Genomic DNA, 12,991 nt, shown 5'->3' with positions numbered 1-12,991 from the left:
CTGCTGATTATTTAGGATAATATAATTTTGGGCTGAAGCATTCAGAGGATTCCTTGTGCCAAGATCATTGACAGACTTTCTAAACCAGCTCTGGGGAGCGGCAAACGATAGTATTCTATGTTGCGGTGGGCGGTTCTGGCAATATGGTATGACGTGAACAAAGGGAATGGAGGACAGTGGCGAAATCTATGAGTAACAAGTAGACCAGACCCTGAGAGAGAGAGAGAGAGAGAGAGAGAGAGAGAGAGAGAGAGAGAGAGAGAGAAGCGAAAAGGCTAATTAGAAAGTGTGTTTGGTGAAATTATCATTGGACAAGCCAACCTTTCCCAGGTCCAGGAGCCCCATACTCTGGCCAATTTAGTTCTTGTCCTCTCGGTCAGTGCATGTGGAGATCAAGGCCTTTTCTCAACTAATTTGTGGCACAATGAAAATTCTTATGATGGGCTGGAGTTTGACAGGGTCAGAAAGCACAGCATATTCTTAATCTTGGAAACTTGGAATCTTAAGCAGGTCTCTATTAATTAAACATGCTATGAATGAACTGTGTAGTTTGAAAGGTGAGAAATGTACCATGGCTACAACTGCCCCTGTCTGGAAACAGAGATGAGACCAATCACAGGCCTGATCAATACATCCTGAGTTTTCTAACAGCGAACTGGCTAAGAATCACACACAAAAGGATCTTTTGAAAATTCTTGTCTGGAAAGGTGGGGGTGATATAATTAGCTGTATTGTGGAGGCAGGCCAGCAGCAAAAGGATTGTAATGCTTTCGTAATAGGTTTTAAGTGGTGTTTTCTTTCACAAACATCCTAAAGGGATACTTAAAATGGATGGACAGTTCTCAAGGATCAGACCTGGAAAGTGGAACCAGGGACCCACTTCTGAATCGCACACCTATGACTATTTGATTATGAAATGGGTTGTTCAGGAAAGCTGGATGGCATTTGGTTACGGAATTTATCAAATCCATCCTCTACTGTATTTGAAGTAAGATAACAGGATAGCTGCTTTTGTCTCCTTAAGCTTTTCTGGCAGGGATGGTGCATTTGGCCTGGAGATACTGAGAAGATGGTGGTGGTTGATGATGGCATCTACCATTTATTACTTGAGGCTAGCAATGTTTCAGCCATGGTGCTGAGCACATTACATTATTTCTTTTGACCCTTATACTAATATTGAAATAAAAAAATGATCACCTCCATTTCACAGATGGAGAAACCGAGTATTAAAAAAGGAAAAGCAACTACCCAAGGTCACAGCTAAAGAGGTAGAGCCACACTGGACCCTAGGTGGATCTAACCACAGGCCTGTGCCCTTGGCCCCTCTGTTGCATTTTAAGGGGTCAGCAATGCAGATATGGTTTGGGGGCATTAAAAATGGTTGGTGCAGAGATAACTAGAGTGAAGATGATATATACTTTCCTGGTTCAGAGACATATTGTCCTCCTCATTTTCCTGGCACCCATGCCATCCTGCACTTAAAAGAAAGACATAAAAGCAAATAAGAGAAATAAAACAGAGCCTCATAGAAAGGATGAAACAAGAGAGTAAAAAAAAAAATAGGCAGGCTTTCAAACAAAACAAATAGAAAGCTCCTCTGTCCTATTTGGAAATCATAGGACGCAATAAAACAAGAGCTGAGAGACAAGGAGTCAAGGAGGGCCATAGAGAGGTGAGGGTCCCCCTCTACTCCCCGCCCGCCCCCCCCCCCCCCCCAGGCAGGGGAGAGTCTCGGCCAGAAGACCAAGGCCTCAGCAGTGCGAGGGATGCAGATACTGTCCTCTTGCTTCTTGTGAGAGGTCTGCACGCTCTTCCTGACCTGTCAGCAAGCAGGAGGAGCCACTGCAGCCTTTATGCCCTCTGGTCCCGGGGACCCATGTACCACCTCTGAAGACCTTCCTCTGATTTGAAAAGGACGCTTTACAATGTAAAGGCCACCAACTCTGAAGAGGGCTCTCAGCTTGGATGTTTCTCTGTTTACTTGTGTTGGAACCAAACCAGTATTTGTTTGTAGCTCAAATCATTATGATTTAAGACCTTGCGCCTTAAACATGCTTCACAGAATTCTCACCCTGTCAATTCAATCCCAAGTAATAGGAACAACTGAGACATTTTCTACTTGACCTCTCAGTCTCTCAGATGTATCATTATTCCATAAATTATTCTATCAGGAATTTCCGGGACAAACTTGTTTTCATAGCTAAGATGCATAGGGCCAAAAAAAAAAAAAAGGAAATCATATCAAATTTTCAGATTGTGCATTGGAGAAGCAAGAGCACTCACATTTAGCCCTGGCTGGTTTGGCTCAGTGGATAGAGCATTGGCCTGTGGACTGAGGGGTCCCGGGTTTGATTCTGGTCGAGGACATGTGCCCGGGTTGTGGGTTTGGTCCCTAGTGGGGGCGTGCAGGAGGCAGTCGATCTATGATTCTCTCATCATTGGTGCTTCTCTCTCTCTCTCTCTCTCTCTCTCTCTCTCTCTCTCTCTCTCTCTCTCTCTCTCTCTCTCCCTTCCTCTCTGAAATCAATAAAAATATATAAAAAAAGAGAGCACTCATGTTTACTGAGTGCTTGCTAGTGACAATGACTGTACCATATTACGTACTCAACTAGACTCTGTGCCTGTTTTCTTTTTTTATCTCCGCTGTTTCCCTAGAGCAATGATTTTCAACCTTTCTTATCTAATGGCACACATAAACTAATTAATAAAATTCTGTTGCATACCAAACGAGAAAATATATCTTTGCTAATCTGACAAAAAAAAAAAAAAAGATGTAATTTTGATTCATTCACACGGGACAGCTACTGTTGAATTGGCTGTTATCATTTTTTTTTTTTAATTTGACAATCTAAGGGAAAAGAGATCAGTGCCCCTGACTAAATAGTCAGGTATTGCATGTTTAAAAAATTACCAGCTGAAAATCACCTAGAATCCAATATCGTAGATGCACTAATGTTAAATCTAATTAGAATTTTCTGTTGAAAAAACTCAAAGAATTTACTAATGTTCTGATTTATGTCAATGATTTCTTGATCTAATTTGGTGCACAGTATCAAATGATTGAAATTCTCATGAATATTTTCATTATGCATTGAGTATGATAGGCTGTTTTATATTCACTTACATAGACATAATTTTGAAGAACAATTTTATAATAATACTGAAAGACCTTTTTGATTAAAGGCAGTGCCAGTAGTAATTGGAATTCTGACTGCTTCATTTATAGTTCTATTTAGCTAAATATTATAGGAGTATAATTCCTACTTAGAGTTGAGAAAATTAGAATACAGAATTTACTCATTCAAATAGCTCCTAACTTGAGGTCCATAAAGTAGTACTGAGGAAAACTATAAGCAATTTATAAAGTTTGAAAAGGCCCAAGAGAAATTATCTATATATCTCTATATATAAAAGCCTAAGTGACTATTACAACTGAACGACTGGTCGCTATGATGCACACTGACCACCAGGGGGCAGATGGTCAATGCAGAAGCCACCCCCTGGTGGTCAGTGTGCTCCCACAGCCAACCTCCCACGGTGAGCCAACCTCCTGTGGTCCCTCCCCCTGGCCGGCCCCGATAGACCTGATTGCTGGCCAGGCTGAGGGGCCCCACCCATGCATGAACTCATATACCGGGCCTCTAGTACAATGATATGAGGCAACCTATGCCACTTTCATGAAAAATCTTATGCCTTCTGATTTAAAAAATACACCTATATATGTATAGCAATTTTTTCCATATATCTGTGCAGTATGGGAACACTGGTCATTTCATCCTGCTCATCAAATATATCAGATTTTTGTTTTTGTTTTTGATTAGTAAAAATAGGCAATGAATTCTATTAAAAATGCAGTTTGGCAGGTAAATGTTTGAACCACAGGATTCAAGGGAGGTGGTGGTGGTGGGGAATAACAGGAGGGTCTTGGCAGAAAGATGAGAACCACAATTTGATGTTATATGAGTAGAATGGAATCTAATGATGGGAAACCAGTGGTTTTTAAAGTTTTCTTTTTATTGGCAGCTACAGGGGGAGCTGATGGTCCAAACACTTAAGTCCTCTGTGGTGACCTTGGCCATGTGACTTCACTACACTGGCCTTTGCCTACTGATGTGTAAAATGTGATGACTGGAGAAAACGACTCTCAGCTCAGCGTCAGCATCAAAACAAATGCATCCGCACTCTACCAGCTTGGGGGTTGGACTTGCACAGTAGTGTCCCTTCTATAGCACAGCCAAATTCTATAGCAAGAATGACCTCACTGCCACGTCTGGAAAAAAAAGCCAAGAGGGATAAAACGCAAGCCTGGGACTTTCCAGTTTGGGGTGGGGATGGGTGGTGGCGGCATAGAAAAATAACTCTTGGCTCACTGCAAACAAAATAACTTCACATGCTCTTCAGGGACTACATTTTTGTTGGAAAAAATTATCTTCAATTCTTTTGAGGGACCTTGCACCTACATATGTGCAACTGCTGTGGACTTTAGTGGCATGTGGGAGATTAGAGAGGATGATAGGTCCTGACGGAATCCTGGTGGGTTAAGGTTGTTATTTGTGTTAGAAGTTGGGGGAGGAATGTGCTGGGCAATTCTTGGTGACAACAGGCTTGAAGGAGTTCATCGGAATGGTGATGGTGTGAAAATGGTGGTCAATGATGATGATGGTAGTAGTAATGATGATGATGGTGGTGACAATTGAGGTGGGGTGGGGAGCAGGGACAATGGGGCTAGGGTTAGGAGTTTAGGAGAAGCCAAAGGTTGTAAAGAGTGGCTTCTTGGAAGAACACAGGAGTTGTTGGTAAAGAAATCATTTCCTCCCCACAACTCTACTGCTTCCATATTTCACCCTATAAAGCCTTGTTCTCTTAATATTTCAACTTCCTGGTTATTTGGCTGCAGCTCAAGTTTGGAAAGTGAATTTGTTCTACAACTAATTGTCTTAGAGGTCTCAGGAGTTTTGAGAGAAGATTTTCACTAATCTGGCTGGATTTGGTGTGATTTCATTAACTTGGTCTTTTCATTAACAGTGTCTCTCTCAGGAGAACTTCAGGAAGTTAAAGAGGCCGGGAGGGATGGGAGAACAGAGACAATCAGAGTGCAGGATGCCATTATTCTTCAGGTAGACTATATGGCAAGGTCCGATTCTATACTCACTCATCCTATCTAATAAAGAGGGAATATGCTAATTGACCCTCATGCCATTGCAAAGATGGCGGCACCCACTGCCAATAAGGAGGGAATATGCTAATTGACTGCCCCGCCCTCAAAGATGGCGGCACCCACAGCCACAAGATGGCGGTGCCCAGTCCCCTCAGCCCCGCTGGGGTGGCAGGTGTGTGGCAAGGGGTGGGCCCGGCCACTCCGTGTGCCTGCCTCTGGAGTCCCCCAGTCCCCTTAGCCCCCCAGCCGCCCAGGGCCGGCCCGAGGTGCAGGCAAGCCTCAGATGGTGGCTGCCCATCTGCCCAGGGCTGCCTGATGCTCAGGTAACCAGGGCTGGCCAAGGCTTGCACTGTCGGCAGTGGCAGCAGCAGAGGTGTGATGGGGTGTCACCTTCCCCTGATCGCTGGGTTGCCTCCCGCCCCTGAGGGCTCCCAGACTATGAGAGGGGGCAGGCCGGGCTGAGGGACCCTCCCTCCAGTGCATGAATTTTCATGCACCAGGCCTCTAGTATTATATAAAGGGTCACTGTTCCTTCTGTTTTCTGTTCCTTTTGCTTTTGTGTTTAAAAAGAAGGGGTATATATTAGCTGTGCAGAAATTCTCTGTTTCTTTTTTATTTCCCCCTTGTTATGGTAGAAACTGGAGAAAATCTTGAACTGAGGTGCTGGTCTCCTCTTCCCCATACTGGACACCATGGAGTAACTTTCCCCCTTTTCTACCCATTTGTGGGTGACAGGAGAAAATATGTAAAATTATAAACATTTATGGTTTTCCCTTCCCTTGCTTTCTAAGGTGTATTCCTTAGAAGAGAAATTCTGTTTATTTGCTGAGTGGGGTCTTAAAAGGGTTGAGGGACTGGGAGAAGGAGGTGAATGGATTTAGAAGTACAAATTGGTAGTTACAAATAGTTCCTGGGATGTAAAAAACAGCATAGAGAATAGTCAATAACATTTTGATAACTATGTGTGGTGCCAGGCTGGTACTGGAAATAGCAGAGGGGATCACTTTGTAAAGTATATGACTGTCTAACCTCTATGCTGTACACCTGGAACTAATACCAAATAATTATAATATTGAAAGTAGAGTGTAATTGAAAACTAGAAATTAAGATTAAAAAAGGGATGTAATGGGAGCGGTGGGGAGAAGGTGCTATAATCTTCAAGGACATGAGCAGCTGGGGCCACCAGGTGAGAGCAGGGAGGATCCAAACTGGAGGGGGAGGGAAGCAGTGTGTGCAGCATCAACACACAAGGATTTTTAGCCTTTTGGTTGAGGGGGAGAAGTTTACATGAGGTTTCAGCAGTTACCATGAGGAGTGATCCGTGGGAGAGATGTCGGAGGAGGAATTTAAAGATTTTCAGTGTGATGTGTGTAGCAGCCTTGCTTCTGCCCTCAAGGCATTTCCGGGGAAGGCTGATGTTTCCTTTCTAGCCTACTTGCAGTTAGATTTTTAAACATTAATTTATTTTTATCGTTGAGAGTATTACGATTATTTTTTAAAGAAGTGACACCATGCTGAGGAGGGAGCTGCTTCGTGGGGTTAAATACCCAAGACATAGAATCAAAGATCCTTTTTGTCATTTGCTCCACCAACAGGCGAGCTAGCTATTTAGGCAACTTGGTAGTTTTCTTTATCCAAAACTATTTGTGGCAACATTTGTATTGTGCATAGATGGCTCCATGGAACTGAAGGCCACATTTCATTTTTTGGCCACAACTGGGGAAACAGGAATTTGGAAGAAACTGAAACACGCCTCCAGATGCCCTTTCAGAATAATTACGCCAGGAGTGTGTCAATCAACATAAAGCCTCCCAGTCCTGGGGTAACATGGGAAAGGAAGTGGAGACCACGTCTGGCTTCGGTGGTTATGTCCTTTGCAGGGGGAACCAGTACAAAGGCCTGGGCTGTGGCTGTCCTGACTTTGGGAGAAGGGACAAAAGAATTTCCAGGTTTTGCCCTCCCTGTCCCCAAAGGCTAGGGCTGGGTACTGTGGGCGGATAGTTGGTGCATAAAAGGTAAATATGAAAGCGTGTTGAGAAGATCTCTGACTTTAACTAGTCATTCCTGTGTTTAATGGAAAAGAACTGCATACTGAAATAGAAGTGTTAACTCGTTATAAAAAACCCACTGAATTCTGTCCTTCTGTACTTATAAGAACACATTTATAAGCTTGATAACAAAGACATAGATCATAGAATGACACCTCAATAGAGCTCACTATATACAAACTAAAAACTTCTGTATGTCAAAGAATGCCATGCTATCATGTTACGACTTATTAGTAAGTGGTTCAAAATAAAAATTATGTAGGTGAGACGGAAAGAGAGAGGGAAGGAATTAAGCAAATGTGATAAGATGTTAACATTCGAGGACTCTGGGTAAAGGATAGCTGGGAATCATTTGAACTACTAGTAATCTTGCAACTTTTCTGTTATTATAGAATTACTTCAAAAGAAGAAAAGATTTAAAAGGTCAAATTTTACCATAAGCAAAAAGCAGAGACAAATACTAAAATGGGAAAAATATTTGTAATATTTGATAGATAATGAATTCATTTCTTAATATATAAATCATAGGAAAAAGACAAATGGCACAATAGATTAGTTAGATAAACAGGTAAGTTACAAGCGAAGACCTTTAAGTGGTCAATCAATGTGTGTGTGTGTGAGTGTGTGTAGTCAAATTCATTATAAGTATGAAAAATGTAAGTTTTAAAAAGCGTGATAAAATTTTGCCTAATAAATAGCCTCCTCAAAAATAAACTGCCAAAAAACAAATCCAAAGTTGGAGAGAATATGATGAAATGGACGCTGCACTGCTGATGGGTGCCTCAACTGGCCAATAATCTGATGCAATTTGGCAACAGAAGAGGTTTTCAGAGATGTTCATCCCCCCTAACCCAGCATTTTACTTAGTAGAATGTGATCCTGAGGAAATAATCAGAGGTGCAATATGATGTACAATGCAGTTCATTATAACATTACTGACATAACATTATATTAAGAGCTTAACAATTAGGGACTGTCTCGCTGTATGATGACTAAGTAGCCACGAACGAAATCGTTGGTAGCATTTGTTGACAATGGGAAATGTTAACGATATGTATGCTGCTAACATGATATGTTATAGTTGAAGGTGTCATTATTTTGCTGTCAACTACTTTCTGATCCCACGGAAAGACATTGTACTTAGGTTGCAGGACATGAGCGCAACTGTGATTCTCTTTCTGAAGGAATGATACGGTCATTAGGGAGCAGCTGAAAAGCCCAAGGAGCACTTGGAGAGGGTGACCTTTGAAAAATGAAATGGTCTTTACAATGAAATACCGAGTTTCGCCAAATTAGATGTTTTGTTTGCCTCTGAAAAGTTTGTCCAGTAGGATAGTCTCAAAACACAAACTACCTTGCTCCAGGGCACCCTTTTCCTTTACACCAAGCATGTCAAACTCAAAGGCTACACTCAAAGGCCAAATAAACGAAGCATGTGGCCCACTGGCCGCGAGTTTGACATGCTTTCTTTACACCAACCATCAACATGCCCATGTCTTACTTTATGAAAGTGTGATTTATAAGCCTTCAAATGTTAAGTATTAAGATAATCTAACCTTAAAGTAAGTGGAAGGGGAACTAGAGATGAATTAGTCTTACTTTTCTCCTTTAATTGATAAGGAATTCAAGATCTAGACGGATTAGGTAACTTGCTTAGTTATTATCCTTAATATATAATAAATGACTCCAACAAATAATAGAAGAACATAATATCCACAAAGGGGAACTGGACAATCAATGCGAACAACTGAGTTGCAGATGAAATGCAAGTGGGCAATAAACATGAAAAATAATTAACCTAAAGGAATAATGGGAGATGCAAGTTAAAAAAAAACACCTTTGCAATTCTCCCATTTTCCTTCACTAATGTCTCCAACCCGACAAGGAAGCAAACACTGTGAAGATGACAGTGAGAGCACATGGGCAACGACAGAGAAAGCTCATGTCATATCCTTGCAAACATCCCTCTCCTGTACCTGGAATGTACTCAACAGTAATGCCTTGAGGAAAAAAAGACAACATCACAACAGGGCTCAACTTTGTGCCATATATTAATTTCATGAAGCCAGATTCAGTGCCAACATAACCGATCCTTGTTTCTGGCCTTTAGGAGTCTGAGTTCTTAGTTTCCTTTCCAACCACGGCCCAAAGCCTCAAACTTTGCTATTTAACATCTTAGGTATTCATATCTTAGAATAAACTCCTTTATGCTGTGAATCATGGTTTTATGCAAAGTAGAGCTCATTATAATGCCACAAATGTTAGCAGAATTCCCCTCAGGTTATCTAGGAAGCAGCACTTAATTCTAGATTAATAAAATATATTAAGGCACTTTCTTACTTTCTTCTTTATAAATCAGTATTTTCAATGAGTTATTTCACACAGTCCTAATTTCAAATTAGTTGAAGAAAGCAGTGAGAAAATTTTGGCATGATCTAATTCCATCATAGCTTATATTAAGTAACTCCAGAAAATAATTTTCCATTTGAGTTTATACAAAATATAACTTTAATAAGCAGCATGTCTGAGGTGGCTTTTTTATTTGAAAATGCTGATTTCTTTAGTTTTAAGAAAAGAAATTCAATGTTCTTACTCCTGTTCATGTAAAACAATGGATTTCTTTTCATAAAGGTTAATTGGTTTTCTATACTGCATAACAATAATATTACCTATTATGTTTTTCAAAGAAGAAATTATGCATATTTGCCCTTTAAATTATGCTCCTAAAGCAAGGGCTTAGTTCTGACATGTTACAACTTTATTATGGTCTCCCTTTAGGTTTTAAAAATAAACATGTAGTACAAGACCATAGCAAAAGAGAGAGAAGAGGCACTTTTTTACTTCATCTACAAACAAAGGAGTCTAAAGTGATAATTTTCTCAACTGAATCTATTAACATACTGAGCATATGTGTGTATGTAGTAGAATCCTCTTGAAAATAGAACTACTGTTAGTTTCTACTCTAAGAAGCAAAGCTGGAAAGCAAAAGCTCACTGGGAGGCAGCTGGGTTTCAATTCAGCCTGCAAGGAAAGCATTCGGCTTCCACAAGATTGGCTGAAAGCTGGCTTAGTCCAGAATTGTTCTGGAGTGGGCCCAGAATCCTAGATCAGTCCTGGATATCAGCTGACAACAGTAAGATGTTCTGGACTATCTTGGACCCTAGAACAGGGGTCAGCAAACTCTAGTCCTTGGGCCAAAGCTGGTTTGCTACCTGTTTTGTAAATAAAGTTTTATTGAGATACAGACAAGCCCATTTGTTTATACATAGTCCACGGCTTTTCATGCTACAATGGCAGAATGGTGTAGTGTGTAAAGCTAGAGATATTTACTATCTGGCCCTTAAAAAAAAGTTGCCGACCTGTGCTCTATAAGAATCTAGGATAGATGTTCAGTACCACACTCTATCTAGAACCAACCTCAAAGCAAGCAAAAACCATTGGATCACCCACTTTTACACCAAGTTTTACTATGTTCATGTCTCAGGAGGGTCCGTTCTTTGAGATTGTATCTTTGGAGGCTTTTTCAAGGGGGGGGGGGGGCGATGCAGATTATCAAGGAGTAGAGAGCCACCGCGTGTCGCACTTGATCCCACACTGTCCTTGATCAGAGGGGCACTTTCCCTTGGTTTTCAGTACTGATGTCTGGCGCCTGTGTGCTCACACACGTCTGTGGCTGCAAAGATTAGGCCACCACTCCTGGTTGAGATTCCCACTCAGAGCAGCAAACACATGGAGGCTTAGCTAAGCTTGATCTACACAAATTTCCCACTGAACGAGCAGGTTTATGGCATAGAAAGTGTGAAATTTAAGTGGGGAAGAGGATTGGCCAGGTCGTCAGTGGAACATACATGGGAGTGGGTACATTGTGATGGCTGTTCATGAGAAATGAGGTGAGAAGGTGATTCTGAGACCCTCACTTCTTATGGGTGTGAAGCATTCTGGCATTCTGTCTTGTTGCACCAGGAACACAAGTGTAGATGGGTAGAGGCATGGCAGTGATGCTGGGAAATATACACTGAGTGGCCAGATTATGATGATCTCTGAACGCATAATAATCTGGCCACTCAGTATAGACTGACCACAGAGTTGGGATTTTAAAATAAGGTTTCTCCATGTATAAGAACTGCATTGTGGGTAGTTAGAAAGAAGCAGAGGACTTACTAGCCAGAGGCTGGGGGCCACTATCTCCTGGTCCCTTGACACATCAAGATTTGCAAGCTTTCCCTTCTACATAAGTACACTGAGTGGCCAGATTATTATGCGTTCAGAGGTCATAAGAATCTGGCCACTCAGTGTAATGTAATGGTCATTGCATAAGGCTTGTAAACTTCCAGAAGGCTGAGCAGCAACTTTAGGTTGCTTCAATTTCTCAGTGCTACTGGGGAATGAATTCTGGGAAGAATTGTCCCGTCCATTTAGTTTGTCACTGGGTGGGGAAGTGACATAAATAGATTTTCAAAAGTGAGGGTGTACCCATGACACACAGAAGTCTATGGGTACTGCCCTCCTGTCATAGTAACCAAAAGGACAGCCATGGCTTGGTGCTTGGCTGCACAGTGGCTGCAGAGGTCGTAAACTGGCAGTCCATGGTTGATTCCAGTCAGCACACATTTTGATGGGCCCATGAGTTTTGGATATTTTTATACATTTATTGCTTACATTTACAATTGGGGGTATTTTATTTAAAACTTGGATTTCTAACCCTTGAAAAGTCAACATCTCTGGACACACAGGGCTTCATCTCGGCTTGTCAGTGATTGCCTAGAGTGGAGGACTGGCTTCTCTTCAGAGAGAGGAGTTTTGTTTATATAACTAATCTGTGTCAGGCCTTGGCATATCTGCTTGGTCCCTGGGGCTTTGAGTTTGCAAACCCTACTCTATGTGTTGCACAAATAATTCATGCTTTTGCAATCTTATGTTCCTCAGGGGTCATACTGTTGTTCCTCTGTCCCTTGCTAAGAGTTTCTAGCTCACTTTATCTTATGTGGTTGAATCATATTCCATTCTGCTTCTACTGCTGAATGGAACAAACAGCCCACTTTGGGAAGATGCCTGGACTCTGGCCTATAAGTGTGCAGAGCTATTTATTACATTGATCTGAGTGAATATAATGAGTGAATGTATTCAGTGTCGAGAGAGACCTCAGGATGGCTAAAAACTAGCCTTTGACAGTGAGTTCTCATTTCCTCCCCATCAAGTCTGTGGTGAGGACACATCTCATAGTTTCTGAAGATGAGAGCATATTTGTAGAGATGTATTCCTGGGATGCATGTGCATTTCATAACACTTGTTGGTTTGGAAATTATTGTTGCTAAGACTCTCAGGTTGGTCTTCTAGACACCTTATGTTCTCAATTAAGGGGAACAAAAACGGAGACACACCAAGAAAAATTAAAAAGCACAGATACCTGTCATACTGTTGGGAGTCATAGGTTAGTAATCATTCTGGACCCCTTTTTTCACTGACATCTCCTACAAAGAAAAAGACAAGAAAAAAACACCACAGGTTATAACCTGCATTTTCCATAATTTTTTGTTCCAAACAATATCACATGTGTTAATCAGCAATTTTTTACTCTTAGGTCCGAACTGGGGAAGTTGAAGCATAGGGGCTAGGTGATGGGTGGAAGGAATTACACGTGAAGCAGAAAAAACCCAGGAACAGGGAAAGAAAATCTTATATTTAGTATTTTAGTACTTTAGTATGACTATACTATTACCATTACCATGGCATTATTAATATACTAGTTTTACTCTTATTCTACTACTACCATTAGTATAGAATT

The 12,991-nt window shown here is 41.3% G+C and overlaps 1 protein-coding gene across 11 annotated transcripts in view; it reads right to left on the bottom strand.

Annotated features, from left to right (window-relative positions):
- THRB (thyroid hormone receptor beta) overlaps positions 1-12,991 on the bottom strand; it is a 289,467-nt gene that overhangs the window by 64,161 nt on the left and 212,315 nt on the right. For 9 of the 11 annotated variants that reach the window (XM_079794925.1, XM_079794924.1, XM_079794926.1 and 6 more), the window contains one exon: positions 12,614-12,677. The exons of the other annotated variants lie outside the window; for them this stretch is intronic. In XM_079794925.1, the coding sequence (XP_079651051.1) occupies positions 12,614-12,635 (22 nt within the window). In that variant the 5' untranslated portion in view covers positions 12,636-12,677. The remainder of the gene's footprint in view (positions 1-12,613; positions 12,678-12,991) is intronic. 11 annotated transcript variants of the gene reach the window in all.

This window comes from Cnephaeus nilssonii, assembly GCF_951640355.1.
Source record: "Cnephaeus nilssonii genome assembly, chromosome: 17".
Taxonomy (NCBI): domain Eukaryota; kingdom Metazoa; phylum Chordata; class Mammalia; order Chiroptera; family Vespertilionidae; genus Cnephaeus; species Cnephaeus nilssonii.
This window is presented reverse-complemented; position numbering and strand designations above follow the sequence as displayed.